Source organism: Melozone crissalis, unplaced genomic scaffold, assembly GCF_028551555.1.
Source record: "Melozone crissalis strain CALT ecotype California unplaced genomic scaffold, PUWL_Pcris_2 ptg000026l_1, whole genome shotgun sequence".
NCBI lineage: Eukaryota > Metazoa > Chordata > Aves > Passeriformes > Passerellidae > Melozone > Melozone crissalis.
The window spans coordinates 5,837,111-5,857,178 of record NW_026535804.1 but is presented as its reverse complement, the minus strand read 5'-3'; the positions used below and the strand labels follow the sequence as shown (position 1 = coordinate 5,857,178).

Genomic DNA, 20,068 nt, shown 5'->3' with positions numbered 1-20,068 from the left:
ATATTTAATCTTAGGCCAAGTGAAACATTCAATCAGCATAATCCGTCTTCCTTAGTTTTCTGGTGGGCTTTGCACAATTTGAGCAAACTTTGGAGCTTGGAAACTCAACTTTGGAAAATTTGGCAGCAAATCCAGCTGTTATTTGCTGCCCCTGCTGAGGGGTGTGTGCAGGAGGACGTGGACACGGAGCCTCCTGCCCAGCAGGCTCAGGAGGGATTTCCCTCTCCCTGCAGAAGGATCTCGTGTCTCCTGCTGCTGTGCATGAGCCAGAGGTGGGAAGGGCTCTGAGTTTGGCCCTTGTGGAGTGCAGTAGCAGCTGTGTGAGCAGTGTGAGGGTTCCTCTGCCTTGCCCCCATCCCGTGACCTGGGCTGGAAGCTGCCGTCTGACATTTTTTATCTTTTTGTCTGGACACAGAGAGCAGAGACACTGGGTGCTAAGCACTGCCTTTAATTCCCACAGGGAGAAGACTGAGGGGGGAGCCTGCCCTGGCACTGTGGAGGATCTGGGAGAGCTCCAGCCCTGCTGGAGCTCACTGCCCTGGGCAGCCCCATGGACCCTCCCCACCTCCTGCATTTGGGGTTCCTGCTCCTGGCTCTTGCTGCTCCCCATCCAAGTGAGTCTCTGTGTTTGACCTCAGCACTTTTCCCTGCTCTTCCATAGCTCAAAACCTCTGTTAGGATAAATTCAGCTGTGCCCAGTTAAAACCAGGACCACAAAACCTCTAAGGTGAGAAGAGAAATTAAGGAGGTGAAGGTTGATGTGTTTGACCTGTCCCTGTGGTAGCCCAGAACACCCCTCTGTCTGTCCAGGATGGGCAGGACCCTGCCAGGGGGCTCAGAGACCCTGGCACAGAGCCCAAAACACCTGTGGGTTTGATTATGACCCATGGAGCAAATTACCAACCTTAGATGAAGATCAGCAAGCCACAACAGTTTAGGTAGAATTATAGTGAAGTTATCACAAGGTGGAAAAGTAGATTTTGGGGTTTCTGGAATGGAGGTTCAGGAGGCAAGATGGAGGGAACTGGGCATGTCCAGCCTTTCTCCTTCTTCTTCTTGGCCTCCATCTTCTGCTGTGATGATGGCACTTTGGGATTGGTTTAGAGTAGAAGCTCACTGTCTAACATAGGTGAGAGGTATTGGGAAGTAATTGTAAACATTGTATATGTAGTTTTTAGTATAAAGACATAACACCACCCTGGGGGCAGGCAAAGTGCCTTTGACTGTCTTGCTGAGCGGACCTCAGCAAGTCAGAAGAAACAATTTTATAGATAGAAATAATAAACAACCTTGAGAATGAGAATAGAAGAGTTCTGACTCCTTCTTCAACTGCCAGGCTGGGAAAAGAGACTTTGTGACATCTCAGGGTCACAGCAGTTGAAAGATCCCAAGATGTCCCAGTCTCCTCTTTTGGGAGGAGTGACTGTTTGGGTCTGTCAGATGTCAGATGAGGTGAGCCCTCTCCCAAAGGACTGACTCTTTCCTGGGAGGGTCTGAGGGAGGGAACCTGGGACATTCACCCAGGGTGGGCAGTGTGGCAGCTCAGCTCTGAGCTTCCGTGGTCCTGGGATCTGGCAGTGTGTTGGAGGGACACCTGGTGGGATTGTGCCAAGGAGTTTGGGAAGGAAAGAGGACAAGAAGAGAGGAGCTCAGCAAGAGAAACATTTTTCAACTCACCTCCCAAGCTGCCAGCTTCCCAGTTAAAAAAACAGTGGAAGTAGTGGGGGAATTCCATCATGTTTCTACCCCAAAAATTATCCTGGGAACTGGCCCCAGTACTGTATAAAATTTGCCCACTGGCAGACAATGTTTCCAAAGCCTGACTAAGCTTGTCCACCAAGACCCATCTTGGTCTCTAACAGTAAACATCCAGGGAGAAAACTGATGGAAATTTTTCTTCTTTGTTTTTTTTTTCTGATTTAGGAATTGCCATGTCCATTGCTGGCCCTGCTGGGAGGACACAAGGCAGCACAGCTATGGAAGTCTACCGCTGTGAGGACTGGGAAAGCTGCAAACGCAAGGATGACGGAATTGATTTTAACAACTGTACAAAAATTGCTGAAATACAGCACAAGAAAAACACTATTCCAGATGTAACAGCTGAGTTGATGGCCAATGAATCACACATCACTGTTTGCTTTGAGCAAGCAAATTTCTGTCCTGAAGAAGTTTATGTCGTCTGGGATGAAACTGTGCCACCAAAACACTGGTGTGGCATCCTGAATTGTGGAGGTATGCTTGCTGGGAACCTGGTTATTAACTGATGGAAAACATATTTCTGGGAGGAAACTGTATTGTTTTCTATGTGGGCAGACAGCAAGGCTTATGAATGACTAAACTGGAATGATTTGGTTTCTTCTGTGCAAAAAAGCCATAAAGTAATTCACAAAAGTAATTCAGCTCCTTCAGGTCAAACACTGCTTAAAATGACACTAGGAGAGATTCAGATAAACACATGTTACTGTGATTTATAAAAATACATTTTTATTTTAGGGTTTTTTTGGCAACAGCAATTCCCATGGTGAAATTCTGTGCCACGTTGCAATGTGTGAATCCCACCTGCTTCAGCCAGAACATATCCACAGCCAGGTCCAGCCTCAGGAGCTACTCTGTGCTGCTCTTCTGTCCAATCCAATAAACACCCAGGAGCATCTTTCCAGCCTCCTCACAAAACTGCCAAAATCAGGAATTCAAACACCCGTCAGTACATGAAGCAAGCGGCTCCATGAGGGCAAAACTTCATGGTGGCTCAGGTTGCAGGGCTTTTATTTAGCCTAATCTAATAGGCTTTTATTAGCCTAATCATTCCTCCTGTATTTAATTTCTGGCCACCATAAGCCATTTCTCTCCTGTATTTATGCTCATCACTGCAAAATATCTGCATGCTGTCACTACAGTGTCAAACTTTGGTGACACTGCAGCACTCACAGTGAAATCTGGAAATTGCTGTAGACAGGGATGTCTGTATCCCCTAAGAGGGGAAGGAGTGGATGTGTAGGTGAAGGCAGGAGGGAGTTTTCCAGATTCTCTTTGAAGAAAAATAAGCTCTTCAATGGCACAGTGGGATGAAGAGTTGGTAGGAGATGCACTCCAGTGTCCTAGAGATTTACTCAGCTACTACTAGAGATTTGCAAAAAGGTACTTGCTTGTTCCTCTTCTTTGGTTCCTGTGGGTAAAAGGCAACTGCAAAAATTTTTAGTAGATTTTTATTGCATAAAGGTAATGATAAGATTTTTACAGATGTTTTGTTATTCTTAACTGCGTGTGAAAACTTTCTTACCTTCTTCAAATATTTCCATTTTTGATTCCCAGAACAACTCCTCAGCTTTGGTGAGAAGGAAATCTAATGACAGTGGTTGATTTGGACTGTTAGGGAATGAAACATCCCCAGCTTGTAGCAATCATAGCAATCTCCAACATTTTGGTGCAACATGATCCACGTTTTTAATCTATTAACCTCTTCAACATCTTTAGCCCTTCACTGAAGATCTTCTACATGATCCATATTTATAATCAAAACTTTTTTTGCCTTTCCTATTTCTCAGAAAATGGAGGAGATAACATCAGCACTGAGAACCAGACTGTTTGCTGTGAAGCAGAGGCAAATGCCTGGCGACACAACCCTTTGAAGTGCTACATTCAGGAGTCACATCCAAAACACACTGCACTGGCAGTTGCCATTCCTGGTGAGGGAATTCTAGGTTAATCTCTTCTTATGTTGGCCTTTTGCTTTGAGAGGGGCTTGTCCAGACAGCTTGATGTGAACAGAGTTTACATGGGCAGGGAGATGTCCTGTACATTCATAATTTGAATCCACACATCCTGCAGCCAGTCTCAGAAACTTTGCCTTGGCAAATGGACATGGCCAGTCCTGGACAGAGATGTCTACAGGCTCAAGTTCCTGTAATTACATAGTGACAGACACAGGGGTGCTGAGGGAAGGGGGTACATGATGGGTGTGCAAAAAGTTCCCAAGAATTGACCTTATCTAAGTGCTAAATGAGGACATTTTTTGTCCATGAGCTAAGGAAGATGACAGGAGTTTCTACCATGAAAGAAATTTGAATATATAAATGTCACCTTTAGTTGACAAAAAAAAGTTTTTAAAAACCAGTCAAAGTGGATTTCCTTATTTGAACACTTCATCAAGGATGGGTCTCACCACTTGTTGGTTATTTCAGATAAGGTTGATGTTCAAAAGTATCTGTTGTGGTGGGGTGACAAGAATTTGCTTTGAATGTTGATAAAGTAAGCATTATGCCAGGTACCTTCTGTAAAACATGACGAGCCAGAGGCTCTTTGATCTCTCATTCATCAGTTCCTTCTCTCTTTATCAGATGGGGCCAGTTCCTCTGTGTGGTGCTTACGAGGCAGCTCATGGCTTAGCACTCCTGCTTGCTTCACTTGGATGCTCTGTTTTCTTCTACTCTGCAGGTAATCCTGAATTTCTCACCAGCAAAAAGAGCAGCCTTGGCATCTTGCTGGCATTCCTGTTTGTTGGGGTTTGCACAGGATGGGGCACCATGTTTTACTTCTTGCGGCTGCGGCGTTGCCAAGGTACAGTCTGACAAATTGTGTGTTGCCCGTGGGTCCCACGCCTGGAAGTGGGAAAAACATAAAGGGTTTTCCTCCTGGATCTCATCTCCATTGTGCTGTTCCTGCAGTTCTTAATGATGTTCACTGGGCTGGCAGAAAAAAACAAAGAAAAAAAAATTCCATCAGTTTTCTCCCTGGATGTTTACTGTTAGAAACCAAGATGGGTATTGGTGGACAAGCTTAGTCAGGCTTTGGAAACATTGTCTGCCAGTGGGCAAATTTTATACAGTGTGGGAGCCAGTTCCCAGGATAACTGAAGGGCTGTCAGCCCAGTGAACATCATTAAGAACTGCAGGAACAGCACAATGTCCATCACAGTGCACATCTGGTGGCTTTGTTGTGAAAAATGAGCACAGAAGGAATTTCCTCACTGCTTCCTCCTGAAGCAAGGGGGAAGCACTGGCAAGGCTAAGGAATCACAGGGCTCAGCCTTCCCTCCTTGGGGCAGTCCCAGACTCAGCATTGCAGTGCAGCTTCCCTGGCAGGGATGTGTCCCAGCCAGGACATCCAGGCTGACAGGGCCTTCAGGAGAGTGGGTCCCTGTTCCAGCCCTGCCCGCTCCAGAGCCAGCTGGAATTCAACAACAAGGATTTCCTAAATGCATCCAAGAGGGAAATTTGTTTTGCAAACCAATATGAAATGGGTCTGTGGACACGTCTTGAACCTGCCATAATGGCTTTCCCCCTCCATCCTGTGTCCACCGGGTTTTTGGCACCTTGTGTATGCCTGAGGCTGGGCCTCCTCTCAGTTCCTGAACTAGTGCATCCCCTGGTGCTGGTTGTTTCTTTCTGAGAGCCAAAGGATTAAATTTCCAAGTCTGAATTTGTTTCAGGAGGAGTTGCACAGCCCAGCAAAGGCAGCACAAAACCAGTCTCACTGTTGTACATCAATAGATTAATGGATATATTAGTGTGAGGGGTAAATAATTTACCAGTAATGACTTTCCTGAGGTCCTGCCCTGGGGTGCAATGTCCAGTGATGACTCAGGTCTGTCCTAGAGCCCCTCTAAGGCAGAAGTTGATGGGTCACAGCACCAGGGCAGGGTCACAGCAGAGCCCTGAAGCTGCCCCCTTGCTGGAGAAAGGGGTGGCTCAGAAGCAGATGGGAGAGGGGAGGTGCCTGGAGGACTTCACAAATTCAAGCATTTTGTTTATAATTCTAACAGGAATCTACCAATTTCTTTGGTGGCCTCACAGATATTTTTTTTTCGATTCTGCAGCTTCTAGGCAAGACAGAGAGGCTTCTGACAGAGAAAGGCTCACAGATAACCATCTACAACAGAGAAAACTTCTCTGCAAGCAGCATCCTCCTCTCTCATGATGTACAACAACCAGCTAAACACAGACTGATTTTCCATGGAAACTGCTGCCCTTGTAATCCCAAATCGTCCTGTTTTCACAAAGGTAGCTTCACCACATCCACACCTTCTCCAAGCACTGTGACTCTTGTCCAGCTCCAGGCCTTTTGAGCAGCACAGGCAGCACCAGCAGCCCCCATCCTACTCTCCTTGGCTTGGCTGCAGACAGCAGGCACCCCAGGGCGTGTGGCTGACTCAGCAGCACTGAAACCAGCTGAATTCTCTCTGGGACAAAGTGGGAACAGCTCTGAAATCCTTCCCATGCCCTCTGCATGGCTGTCACTTGGTAATGCCACAGCAGCACCCAGGTGTCTGTATTGTTTGAATTCTCAGGTCATCTCTGCATTCACCAAAGCCTTTTGCACCACAAGCTGGCTGGTAGGTTGGACTGGAAGAGTTTGGAAGAGATATTTGATGTTGCCCCCACCTGCAGGCTGAGGAATGACTGAGTGTTCCTGTGCAGGGCTGGGTGGGAGGCTGTGTCCAGCTCCCTTAGGAATGGCATTGGGTCACAGAGGTCCCCAGGCTGAGCAGAACTCTGGTTTCAATCTTCCTGACAAATTAGGCAAGTTTAGACAGTGTGAGAATAATACAGCTCCTCAGGAATCACTTTGGGTATTTGGTATCCTTAAATCATTCCCCATTCCCACCTGATTTGAGTAAATCCTCAGCTTTTGCATTGGATCTAATTTACTATCAAGACTGTTGAGCAAAAATCAGTGGCAGCACAAGGGGAGAAGCAAATCCCTAAAGCAATGTGAATGTTTGCTGAATCACTGTCCTTTTGCCACACAGCTAAACACAAGCACACACACAGTTCTTGGTTCATTTCTGCTTTGACTGGATTTTGTTTGTTGCTTGTTTTTTCCTCAATGTGTCTCAACCATCCAGTCAGTAGCAGAGTGAACCTTGCCAACAAACTCTGTTGTGCTGATGCTTAATATCAAATCTGGATTTTACTGATCCCCTTGCTGGTGATGTTTTAAGAGATCTCCAACACTTCGAACAGGTGATTCCCATTTGATGCCTCTGTTCCTTGCTATTCATTGTACAAATGCTTCTTGTTCAGTTTCTTTGGTTATTGGGGTCACTGGAGAGCTCTAAGGGTCTCATTACACATTTGCACACCTTTGTTTCTCAGTGTAGACTGGATTTACACCTTCTGCAGTCATCTTTCAGAGAATCTGTATTATCCAGTTCCCTGATGTTATTAAATTCTTCTTAAAAAAAAAAAAAGTGTTTTCTTCTATTCTCTGCCACTTTTTTTTACCTTTGCATTCCTGATTTAGATCTGACCCCAGCTCCAGACTGAGTTTACTGCAGCTTGTATTTTGAGAACTAATAGGATTATCCAGGGAATCTACAAAGAGAACTACATTTTCTGTGTGAGTGACAGCAGCCACTTCTTTGCCAAGGCCTTTGAAGCTTGGGAAGGTGCTGAGCTGCTCAGGTCACTGGGCATGAAAGGCACTACAGGTGCCAGAGCAGCCAAGAAATGACACAGGGAGACTGAGGTGCAGTCTCACAGAACAGTTCTGTTGGTGGAGGAGTTGGTTTTGAAACCTTCTTTGATATGATCAGACCAAGAGGAACTCTGGTGTTACAATTTCAATTGCAATTCTTATTTTTAGGTGAAGCAAGTGAACAGTCAAGAGAACATCTATCGGTGCTTGGGAGGGAGACTCCATCAGCATAACTTGCTCAATGCTTCAGAAAATGAATATTTAATTGCTGGGCAACTCTTTTTTCTCAGTGGTCCATCTGGCAAAGATGTGGAATTAGTAAATAACCATCACTATTTCCATGAAATACTTGGATTCTTGTGCAGTAACTCCAAGGGTTCCTGCTGAGTTCCTCACAGCTGCCAAGTTCCTCAGAGCAGCAAAGCTGCATAAAGCTCTGCCAGCACCAGCACAGGCACTTCCAGTTTCCATAAGGAGATGCCTGAGATGGGAGTGCAACAGTGCATGCACAGGGATCCTTGTCCTGCACAAGCAGGGGTTCAGCTCACAAACAGGGGGTGCAGTGCATTTCCTTTCCCCACTTTCTGGCTGTTCTTTGAGACACCTTGCAGTGAAGAACCAGGACCAGCAGATGATGCCCCAGAGAAAAAGGGTTGGTGTGGATTCATAGGGGCAAAGGCTGTAATTCCTACACGTGGTGCTGTGTGCTGAGGTACCTTGGGCTGGGGTTGTGTGACTCCTGTCACTGCCACAGCCCTCTGTGCCTGCTGTGACAGGGAGTGGCACTGGTACTTTCTCCTCTATCTGCATGTCAGAGGATATCTGGTGCCATGCAGAGATGACATTACGCACTGGACTTTGGTTTCTTCATGACCTGACTGACCTGAAGACTGCTCTGTAGATATGTTTTCCTTGTCTAACAGCAAGGTGGTTTTCCAGGAGGAATCCCAAGCTGTTTCAGATGGCAGGGAAGGATGAGCTCAGCAGCTCAGCCCAGCCACCAGCAATCCATGAGATTTCTGCTCCCACAGGCTGCTCTCAGTCCCTGTGAATCAGCAGAAGCCCAAACTGGCTGAGACTGGCACAGGTTTGTTTGGAACAGAGGCTCCCTGTGAAATCCCTGCTGAAAAGGCTGTGCTGAGAGCCAGGGTGGAAGAGGGCAGCGTGGTGAAAGGGTGAGCTGTGGGCTGGGAGGAAGTATTGCTGCTCACAGACCCAGCTGCACGCTATGGCAGGGCTGGCTCTGCTGCTTGTCACTGCGTGGGGGACAGCTCGCACAGGCTGACAGAAACTAATAAAGGTTGTTCTGTGTGTCAAAGGCAGGGGCCAAAGGCAAAGATCTTCTGGATCTGTGGAGATATCTGGGATAGTAGGGAAGAGGGGAAAGAGGAGGGTCAGGCACTCTCCAGATCACTTCCCTGTTGTAACCGTGTGTTGCATTTGCTGACTGTTAAAATCTATTTGATGGTTTGCTTTAACTTATGCTGTCACCATGATATTTTCTGAAAATCCTCTTTGTCCAGGATTTTTTCCTGGGAAGCTGAGAAGCCTCAGAGAGAAATGAAAACAATAATTATCTCCAGTGTCTGCTGCTTTGGAATGTGGCTTGGACATTGTTTACCAACAGGTGAATGTTTGATTGTTTCCATGTGAATTGTTTTAATTTCATGACCAATCATGGCCCAGCTGTGTTGAGGCTCTGAGGAGTCACAAGTTTTTACTATTCATTCTTGTGAAGCCTTCTGATGTATCCTTTCTCTTTCTTTAGTATAGTTTTATTATAGTATTCATAATTAATATAATATAATATAATATAATATAATATAATATAATATAATATAATATCAGCCTTCTAAGAATATGGAGTCAGATTCATCTCTTCCCTCGCTCTCCTCACAAACACCACATTATGCCACCCCAAAAAACCCCACCCAAAAAAGGGAGAAGAAAGCAGCAGATCTTACCCTCATCTGTACCCTGTGCTTACAGGCCCTGAGCTCACAACAGACCTGGGAGCCCTTGCATGGCCAGGCTGGGGAGCAGATCTCAAATCCAGTCACTCACATCCCTGCTGCAGAACCCAGAGGGACAGGGTGACTGCCCAGGCACTTCTGAGCAGGTTCCTGAGGAGTTTTTGGGAGTGTGATTGGCTTTTCCCATGTTTTCCCTACTGCACTGTGCCACACATCAGCACGGGCTTGCCTGGTGCCAAGATTCAGTGACACTGCTGACCTGCACTCTGAAAGTGAAAGTGAAAATCTGATTACAGGTAATTAGGCAATAATACATCTAATTACCTTTCAAAGAAGGGAGGACCCAGTATCCTGCTTTTCCTCCAGATTCCAAGGGACTTTCTCCTCTCCTGGTCAGGCTCTAGAAGCGGGGATGAATGAGCTGGGGCTGGAAAGGCTCCACAGGCACAGGGAGAAGGGAAGGGAGAGGCATGAAAGCTTCCTCGGTCACAAACAACATGTGAGGGTCTCACACTGTCTTCTTTAAGGGCTCCTGTCTTAGAGCCAATCTCTTCTCTTAGAAAATGTTGCTCCTTTTACTTGTTAAGAATACAATTGGACGAGTTGCAAGTTTAATTCTCACTTTTTTGCTGGGTGGAAAAGGCTTTATTGTCCTGGTAAAGATTGAAATTGTTTATTGTCTTGGCTTTTCAATGAAGTTAAGGGAGAAAAAAAAGCCTGAAAGTTTCAGGCAATGATGTTTCCTCAAATAGATCCTTTCAGCAATAAGATCAAAAGACCTTGTTAGGTTCTACAGATTTCCTGTCAAATCCTCTTTCTCCTGCTGGTGATCTGGTTTGTGGGTCAGGTCTGTCCTGGGGGAAGCTGGGTGTGAGTGCTGGTGTTTGCTGAAGGAACTCCACAGCTCCTCCTGCTTGGCAACTATTCACATTGTCACGATGCAGATCAAATCTGCTGGTTTGTGAGCAGGGCTTGTATAATAACTGAGGGTTTTCCTGAAGTAATGGAGCATATCTCATCCCCTTTCTCCTTACAAAGCCAAGACTTTTGCATCTGCAGCCACCAATCTAAGCCTGTGGGAGTCCTGACAAACTGAACTGATGTTTCAGATGGTTCTGCATTTCTGGGCTGGGAGACAGCTGCCTGATTTTGGCACTTTGAAGAGCAAATTTGAGCCGCCCTTTTCTCAGTTGCCTTCAGAGGGGAGGTGGGTGCTGCCCACTGACAGCTCTCTGCTGCTGCCCTGGGGGCTGGGGGTTGCTCAGCAGCACAAAAACAGGGCTGGTGGTTTAAGTGTGAAGAAACCCAAGGTGCACCTCCCAGAGAAATGGTTTTTCCCCCACAACCATTGTGATACAAAAGCAAAACTCTGCTGACTTCTTTCAGTAGACAGCTCAAGTAACTGGCATACAACAGCCTAACCTGGGGCTCTTGGGACTCTTTACTCAGGGCTTAAACTCATTGTTCAGACTGAGGGAGCAACTAAAAAGACCTGTGAAGATGCTGTGGATGTTGTTTCTCCCCAATGCATCCCTCTTTCTCCTGCTTCTCCCGTGCTTCCCTGCCCAGGATGGTACGTACAACATCGGTGCTCTTACATTTCTTATATTTCAGTCTTTTCTTTCCTTTTTTTCCAACATTTTCTAAACTATGTTTGCCTTAGACATGTAACACTCTCTATTTCATTTTTCTTCCCCTGCTTCTGATGTAGCTTCTTTCAGGTGTTTCCCATTTGATGTCTCTATTCCTTTCTATTCATTGCACAAATACTCCCCCTTCAGTCTCTTTGGATATTGGGGTCATTGGAGAACTCCAAGGATTTCATTCTACATTTGTTTCTTAAATCGATTGGATTTACACTTTCTGCAGCCTCTTCCTGTATTGAATCTGAGAATCTGTATTATCCAGTTCCCTGATGTTATTAAAAGCCCCTTTAAAAGGACAAGTGTATTTTCTTCTATTCTCTGCCACTTTTCCTTACTTTCAAATTCCTGATTTAGATCTGAAACCAATTATCAGGGTAATCTTAGTGAAGTTTGTATTTTGAGAACTAATAGGATTTTCCTGGGAATCTAGAGAGAGAACTACATTTTCTGTGTGAGTGACAGCAGCCACTTCTTTGCCAAGGCCTTTGAAGCTTGGGAAGGTGCTGAGCTGCTCAGGTCACTGGGCATGGAAGATGCCACAGGTGCCAGAGCAGCCAAGAAATGACACAGGGAGAATGAGGTGCAGTCTCACAGAGCAGTTCTGTTGGTGGAGGAGTTGGTTTTGAAAAGTACTTTGATATGATCAGACCAAGGGGAACTCTAATGTTACAATTTCAATTGCATTTCTTATTTTTAGGTGGAGGAAAAGAACAGACCACAGACATTATCAGTGCTTGGGAAGGAGACTCCATCAGCATAACTTGCCCAATGAATCGTGCAAAGTATCAATTGGGAATGTTCTTGAGAGTTATCAGACAGAATGTCAACGTGATATATTGTTCCAAGGAGAATTCTTCACATATCAATCCTGCCTTTGCTAATCGCACCGAGTGTTCAAAGGAAGGGGAGAACTTCAGGATAACCCTGCACAGGCTACAGGAGTCTGATTCTGAAATCTACGTATGCACAGATGTCTTAAAAATGAAGGAGATATATAGGAAGACAATCATAGTACTGGTCAAAGGTACTGGTCCCCTTTAATGGCAAGAATTAGTAAATACAGATCTGCATTTTAAATCAAAGATTAGAAGGAGACACAATGGGAGGTTGAGTCTGACAGAACCTCCTCCGTGTCTGCTCAGGTACAGATTTGAAGGAATGTGTGGGTTTGCTCCCTGAAACAATGAAGAAAACACATGAGATAGTATGGTACCAAAAAACCCTAAACCATTTTAGAAGATTAATTTGTGACTCATTAATGCCAGCTACAGATTTTCACATGAGTCACAGGTTGCTGCAGCAGTTTGGAAACGGTGAGGTCTCACAGCTCTTTCCAAAACAACCTGTCAAACCTTTTTAAAAATCTAGCAGAGCAAAGAGGGGGTTTTTTGGTAGCAGTTGTTTTTGCAAACCTCTTTTGTTTTTACTAATTCGTCTTAAATGACAAATTGGTAATAATTGGGAGGCTGGTCTTATGCAAGTTGAGCATGAGTGAGTAAAGGGTTTTTTCTCTTGTTAGTGAGGAGTTGCTGAATGAGAAGAAGTGTTTCTTTTGGCAGGTGTTTCTGGTTGGGGGAACAATTTTTCTGTTTTGTTATTTACATTTTTCGTTAGAAGAGGGTTGAGTCCACACTATTCTTTGGCAGTTTATTCCTCCATGAACCTGTCCTTCTAATGAGACCTTCTAACCTGAGACATCTTTCCCAAAGCTTACAGGATTTTCTTCCTTTCCTGTCCCCAGGCATGTGAGATCTAATTGATTGCTGATCAGCAATTGTAGTTTATATCCATTAAGGATTATCATCTCCTCCCTTGGGCTTCTCCTTTCAAACTTCTTGGCTGTGTTTTCTCAAATGAATCACATCTTGTTTATTATGCATTGTCTCTCCAAATTATTTTATTATTATTTTATTGCTTTATATCTCTGTTTGATTCTGATCCTCTTCTCTGAAATGCTTACAGCCTTCCCTTTACAAACCTGATAAATTCTGTCCTCATTCCCTTATCCACTTCAATGATAATATTAAAAGGATCAAGTCCTGTCCTCAGAGGAACTCAGTGGAATGTCTTCCCAGCTGCACAGTGAGTCATTAATGACCACTCCATTCTCATGGACCATTTTCACATTGATGGGACACACACTGTGTGATTTGATCCAGACCAACAGCCCCCCGATCTTTCTCTGCTTGAGAAAGCAAGCAATGATGCACGGCTGCAGGATGTGCTGGTCAGGCTGTATTCCCTTAGAGGAGGTCAGTATTTATAATTTCTTGGGTAGTGCAGACCCTGTACAAACAGCCAAACCTGTTGGTCAGTCCTCCTTTCAGATCCTGAGCCAGGGCGTACTAAAATATATCTTTCTTAAAGCCTGTGTAAAGCATGTTTAAAATTCATTTTATCTACATTTCCATGGTGTAAGAGCTGAAATGAGGGATGCAGGATTCCAGGCAGCTCTCCAAAATGCAGTTTATTGTATCCAGGATGTCACAGCAGTCCAGGGTCGTGGGTGACAGAGCTGCACCTACAGCTGTCAGCTCCAGCTGCAGGCAGGCCTGGAGACCCTTTGGTTTTGGTTACAATGCATTATAGACTTTTCTTTGCTGAGCATCTTCATACAGTAGAACCAATCTATACCTTAACTTTTATCTATAGCCTATCATGACTACTATAATTACCATATTCATGTTACCATTCTCCAATCACTAAAAGTTAGTACATTACAGTTTAAGCTAGAAGTTGTTTTTCAGTTTTCTTGCAGTGGAAAATTCTGAAACCTTTTTTCTACTTGCAGCTTTGCTGCCTTGTTTGCCTGTGCTCTCTTTCTGCTTGGTAAAACATCTTCTTGTTTGAGGTGGGTTTATCCTTTGCTCGAAGCCATAAAAACCCCTTCTAACTCACACACCCTTTGCCTCCTTGGTTATCCAGCAAGACTGGCTCAGCAATTCTTTTCTTCTATATCAGAACTTGCTTCCATCTCTATTCCTTCATCAGACTCTACATTTAAAAATCTTCCTGCTAAGCATCCATATCTGTGAGACTTTCTTGTCAAACTTCCATCCTTCCCAACACCATGGTCTGTTCTTTTCTGCCTGCTATGTCCCCTTGCTCCCCAGTTAAAATCCACTGTGTTAAGCATGTGATAACTACTAATTTCTCTGGTTTTAGCTAAATCCAGAAGGCCTCTGGAGCAGTCACCACTCCATGCCAACCCTGAGCAAGGCCAGTCTGTCAACATCACCTGCGAGTTGAAAAGTGAAGAGAAGTTCTACTTGTTCAGGACTCACGTGCAGCCTGGCACAGTTCTGTCTGTGCCAAATCTCAGCCGGTCAGGGGTTTCTCCTGCCTTTGAGAATCGCTTGGAGTATTCAAGGGAAGGAAATAGAATTGTAGTGATTCTACACAAGCTACAGGAAAAGGACAGTGATAATTACATCTGTGCCCAGGAGGTGAAGGGTTCCCCTCTGCTCTCTGCAAGAGGCACCATGGTGCTGGTTAAAGGTATCACCCTTTTGCTTGTTTAATCATAAATATCTGTTGTTGTGCCGTGGACAGAAAGCTTTTGGAACTTTAGTCAGGACAGGCAAACCTAGGAAAGTTTGCCTAGGAAATTATTTCCTGTTGAGCTCAGACACAGAAACAGACTCTGTGTTTCCACCTGCCTTGTACAACCAGAGGGGAATTCAGACCTTGCCATGATCCTGCAGCTTAGAAAAAGAAAAAAAAAAGGTCAAAACAAGGTAACAAACACTTCACTGTGTGCAATCTGTCGCTTTTAGGGTACGGTTAAGTACTTTCAGCACCAATTCTTTGACCTTAGCACAACATAAATGGATTTTAGAAACCATTCCCTCTAGCAAGTCCTGTGTTAAAAAAAAAAAAAGAATCAAATCACACTGGGGAGCACAAAACAAGTCCTTGAGCTTTTGCTTCAAGCACCACAGACCACAGCAGAGATGTTCTCACATACCCTTGTTACACACTGAGCACTCTGTGAGCGTGTGGTACAAATAGGGGTTTTGATTTTTCTGTGCTCCAAAGCGGGGGTTTCATTTCTCTGTGCTCCAAAGATGAGTTTTTGTTTTTCTGCGCTCCACAGATGAATTTTTTTATTTTTCTGCAGGATTTTGCTGTACCCATTTGCTAAACTGAAGTCAGAACCAGCAAGAGAGCGCTTGATTTTGGTCTTACAAAAATTTAACCCTGTGCATTGGGCTTTGCTGAGGCCTTTCTAAAATAAGGTTTACAAAGGCCCTAAGAGTTGCAAAGGCTTTTCCTGCAGTCTGCAAAGGCACCTGTGGCCCTGTTCTGTGCCACCACCCACAGCTGGGGCAATGACTCAGTAAAGTGAGGTGGGGGAAATGACAGCAGCCCAACAAAGCAGAGGTGTGATTATTAAGTAGTGTGTTATTCATATATGGATTAATTGAGGTTTTAGAGAGTTGAAACCCTTTCCACCAGCATTATTCTGCTCAGTGCCCACCAGCATTATTCTGCTCAGTGCATTTTATACCACAGCATGAACATGAACATACTCCTGCCTCTGTCTGCACCTCTCACCAGCCTGGCTCTTGGGTAATTCAGAGCCCTCGGGGTTGCAGCAACACTGCAGGAAATCAGTTTTTGCTCCCATTAGGAGTGTGCGGTCCTGTCAGTGGTGTGGAGCCTGCTTTTGTGGAGTGCTCCTTGCTGACCCACCTGCAGCCACCCCCAGCCTCTGGAAGAGCACAGGGAATGCCAGTGAGACTACTCATGGCATGAGAAACCTGGCTCTGTAGCTGTAGTCAAGATCCAAATTTGTGGCTAAATTGTAAAATTATCTTTTTCAGAATAAAAATAAAATTCTGTGGGAAATAGATTTGTAGAGAATTCTCAAAACCTGACAGAAGGTTCACATAGTGTGCATCTATATGCAAACCTTGAGATAAGAAATTCTGACTTAGAAATGCCATGGAATAAGACAGACATTGCTGAGAGAGAAATGGAGCTAGAAACAACTTTCAAATGATGGCCTTGAAAAAAGGACTGGATACCTTGGAGAAATAGAACTATGAAAGGTGCATTGTAGTAGGACCCACGAAGGGTAATTTTAGATGATTTGGCTTTAAGGCATTTACAGCATGGTGTGGCAAAAGCTGATAGAAGCACTTATGATGTATTGTAATTAAGAAATAGTTTGCTTCTGATTGTGATGGCGTGAATTAAAACATCTGTCTTGTCTCATCCTTCACATGAGACTGCAAATGGAATAAAAGTTTTTAAAACACCTCTCAATTACCCCATGTCTGGGTCAGAAAATAACTTAATCCGACAAAATTCTGCCTCTTTGTATTTATAACCATGCTGCTGTGATTTTAAATGCAGAAGTGGAGCAGGCATGTGAGAAGAGCTCCTGGGATTTGTATGCCCTTCTCATCATGATGGCTGTGCTGTTCTGTGCCCTGGTGTGCTGCGCCTTGTACCGTGTGGATGTAAGTACAGTCACCACAGCAAAACTGGGGCAGTTTGGTGGAACAAACTGATATTATTTTGAAATAGTGCCAGTGTCAAGAAAACATCTGATAAACCCAAGGAATTGTGGTTCCTTATTGCTCTCCTATTTCCCCACATTTAATATCATCCAGCTGTAACCTCTTGGCAGCTAACACAGTGTCTTATACTCATGTAACCCTTTGTAAATGAGACATTTATTGTTTTTTGATAACAAACCTCAAGTGAGCTGTGTGGTTGACACAGCCATGTGTTGTGTGTGTATCCCTGAACAAAGACCCTCACTGTTTTGCTTTCTTTGCTTTTTTAAAATTTTTTTTGTGAATTGGGGCTGGAGCTGTACATAGCAAACTTGTAAGAGATGTAACTTGGAGGGGGACACAAGGGCAACAAAAACTCATAAAATAGCCTGATGTCTGAAAGTTGTGCTGGGAGAAAAAAAAATGGCCCCTTTCCAGAAAAGAAAAAATTGTTACATTTTTTTCCTTCACTGGGGTTATTTCTATACATATACTGCAGAAAATGCCCACAAATTGTCTCTGATAGATCCTTCTGCTGTATAAATATTATTGAAAATTAAATGTGTGATTCACAGGCTCCTGTCTCATCCCTTCAAATGTGGATCCAGCACTGCTAAAAACCAGTAGTGCAACATCATTCTGTCAAAGCCCAGTGGGACCTCACGTCCTGTGTTACCAGTAACTGTATAAGAATGAGCCTTATTTATTATTATTGTCATTTATTATTTATGTCAAAGCTACAGTTACATCCAAGTCTTGAAGGAACTTTTCCTGAAATTGCATCAGACTCATAAAAGAAAGTAAAATAAATAGGCTGATAATTTCCACGTGGTCCTCTAAGACCTCACTGGGTCGTGAGAGGAATTTTAAAAGTATGTTTCCTCTTCCAACAGATGATGCAGATGGACTCCTAAGATGGAAAATGACTCCTTGGTTGGGGTCTTTCCAGGCTCTGGTTTGAATGGCTGTTTTCTTTGTTTGGCAGGTGAAGAAATATTTCCAGAGGAAAAAGCCCAATGAGGTATATGAAGACATGTCCTACAACTCCAGGCGGAGCACCCTGGTCAGAACCAACACCTATTCCAGAGGTGAATAAACTTCTGCCAGCTGGGACCATCCCCTCACAGGCAACTCTGAGAGCTGCTTTAACCACCTGAACTGAAATTGCTATCACCTACCTTCTTCAGTGGAGGGAAAAACCTAATTTCCAAGGTTGTTTCTACTTTTTTTAATTTTTTTTTTGTAATGTACAAAAAAATCTAGCAAATTGCAAGTGCCCTGGACATGTGTACGCAGTTCAGTGTGGAAAAGCAGCATTTTGGGGCTAAATGCAACATATGGGCTCGTTTCTTTGCTAAATAACCCATTCTGGGATGGATGGGGAGGTCTGGATCTGGGCTTTGCTAAGTCTCTGGAAGACCACACAGGTCTGATCAATAATTTGCCATGGATCCACACAGGCATGGATTCCAGTTCTCTCATGGATCCTTTCCCAAGAGCTCAGGCAGCTAAAACTACTCAAAAGTTACAGCAGGGAAATCTATTTTGCAGAAACTTCAGAAACGTGGCAGGGTGAAATGCTGGATCCATGTGGGCTCACCTGCTCCAGGGCCATCATGGTCCCACAAAAACACAATCAAGTCTAGATTTTAGTTTACTGCCTCTGTCAGTGCCACTCATGTGACTGATGGGGGTCTTGATGTGGCTGAGGAGCCAAGTGACTAAACTTGGGTCCTGGTGGCATCTTGGGTGTCTCAGTTTGAACAGACAGGTGTCTGCTAAGGGAGGCAGGAACCTCCTTGAAATGGAAAATGTAAACCCCTCCCTCTGAATTATTATAATTTTTAAATTAAAAGGATCTTAGGCAAAGATATGGGAGTAGGAATAACAGTTCTTTATCAGGAAATTTAAAAAAAAAATACAATAGTACCAAAAAAAAAAAAAAAAAAAAAAAAGCAATAGTACAAAGGAAAGAAAACAAACCACTGCCAGAGTCAGACCATGCCCTGCCCCCTGTGTGTGAGGGAGGTGTCCCAGCCCCATCCCATGGGGGCTCAGCCCTCCTGCAGTGCCAGCTGTGGCTCTGCTGCAGCAGGGATCCTGCACAAGGGGGGAGTTTTCCTCTGCAGCTCCAGGGCTGCTGCAGATGGGCCTGGGCTCCCTCTGGCCATGCAGGGCAGCAGAAAGCTGCTCCTCTGGCAATGCAGGGGGCAAAGGCTGCTGTGCTGTGCCAGGCTCAGATTGGATCCAGGGAGGAATGCTTGGCTCCTCCCCTGGGCGGAGCATCTCCCCATGGGATGCTGGGATTGGATCAGCGCTGCAGGGACACTCAGTGGCCATGGACAGCAGAGATCTCCTGGAGGGAGGGTTGGCTGTGGGAGACATAAAGAAAATTCCCAATGAACAGCAGATAACTGCCCCACTGTCACTGACATACTTTATGAAAAATCCCTTTGCCAGGATCTTTTCTCCTGAGAAGCTGGGAGGCTTCAGCTTCTCCATGTTTTGCTACTTTGGAATGTGATTGGCAGAATTGTTTTTCCAGCATGTGAATTGTTTTTAATGAATGGCCAATGACAGCCAGCTGTGTCAGACTCTGAGTCTGTCACGAGATTTTGTAATTCATTCCTTTCTGGCTTTCTGATGTCTCCTTTCTTCAGTATAGTTTTAGTATATAATTTTCTTATAATATATATTGTAAATCAGCCTTCTGAAACATGGAGTCAAGATTCTCATTTCTTCCCTTGTCCTGGGGACCCTCAAACACCACCACATTCCACCTCTAACAGATAGGAATAGAATCCCCCTATTTCTAACCTAAGGCCCTGGGACAGCAGAAATGTTTGTGATGTGGTGGATGAGTTTCTCCAACCCAAAGACTCCACACTGTACAACATAAGGTGAAATAATCCAGGGTAAAGTAAAGCCAATGTCTGCATTCCAATCTGGCCATGATCTAAAACTCCTTCTTATCAAAGGGATTTATCAAAACTCACCTCAGGCAAGAGGAGGCTAAATTTGGGTTGGTAACAGCTTCTGGAGCTGGGCCGAGGAAGGGCTCAGCCTCCTCCAGGGGTGTTTTGGTTTTGTAGGGTTGGGGCCACTGTGAAAAGTCAAAAATCTTTCACAAAGGAATGCTGAAAATTGCCTTGGTACAAGGCAGGGCTCATGGGGGTGGCATCTGGTTGCTGAGGACAGGCTGAGACTGGATTTTCTCTCTATTGATGTGATTGTTTATTTTGTTTTGAGGGGTGAGGGCCAGTTTATCTTTGATGAGTGCATAGCTGGAGCAGAGCCAGGCACAAAGGATAATTTCTCTCCAGAGCTGAGCTCTGACAAGATCCCAGCTTGCCAAGGCAATCCTGCCCCTCAGGAGAGCCCATTTCCCTCCAGATATTGCTCATGAAATGCTGTGCACCAGACCTGAGGGAGAAATCCCCTCACTGTGAGGGATGGGTGGTGCAGGTTCACCTTGTGAGCATGTAGGTGCTGTCTTCATATGGCCAGACCTGGATTAATTGTGTTT

At 44.7% G+C, this 20,068-nt stretch overlaps 1 protein-coding gene across 1 annotated transcript; it reads left to right on the top strand.

The window, feature by feature from the left end:
* The first annotated feature begins 475 nt into the window (after positions 1-475).
* On the top strand, positions 476-17,638 carry LOC128938396 (uncharacterized). The gene is made up of 7 exons (XM_054278577.1): positions 476-614; positions 1,924-2,232; positions 3,546-3,686; positions 11,733-12,059; positions 14,201-14,533; positions 16,397-16,503; positions 17,528-17,638. The coding sequence occupies exons 1-7, from the start codon at positions 551-553 to the stop codon at positions 17,636-17,638; spliced, it is 1,392 nt and encodes a 463-aa protein (XP_054134552.1). The 5' UTR covers positions 476-550.
* Positions 17,639-20,068: the final 2,430 nt, after the last annotated feature.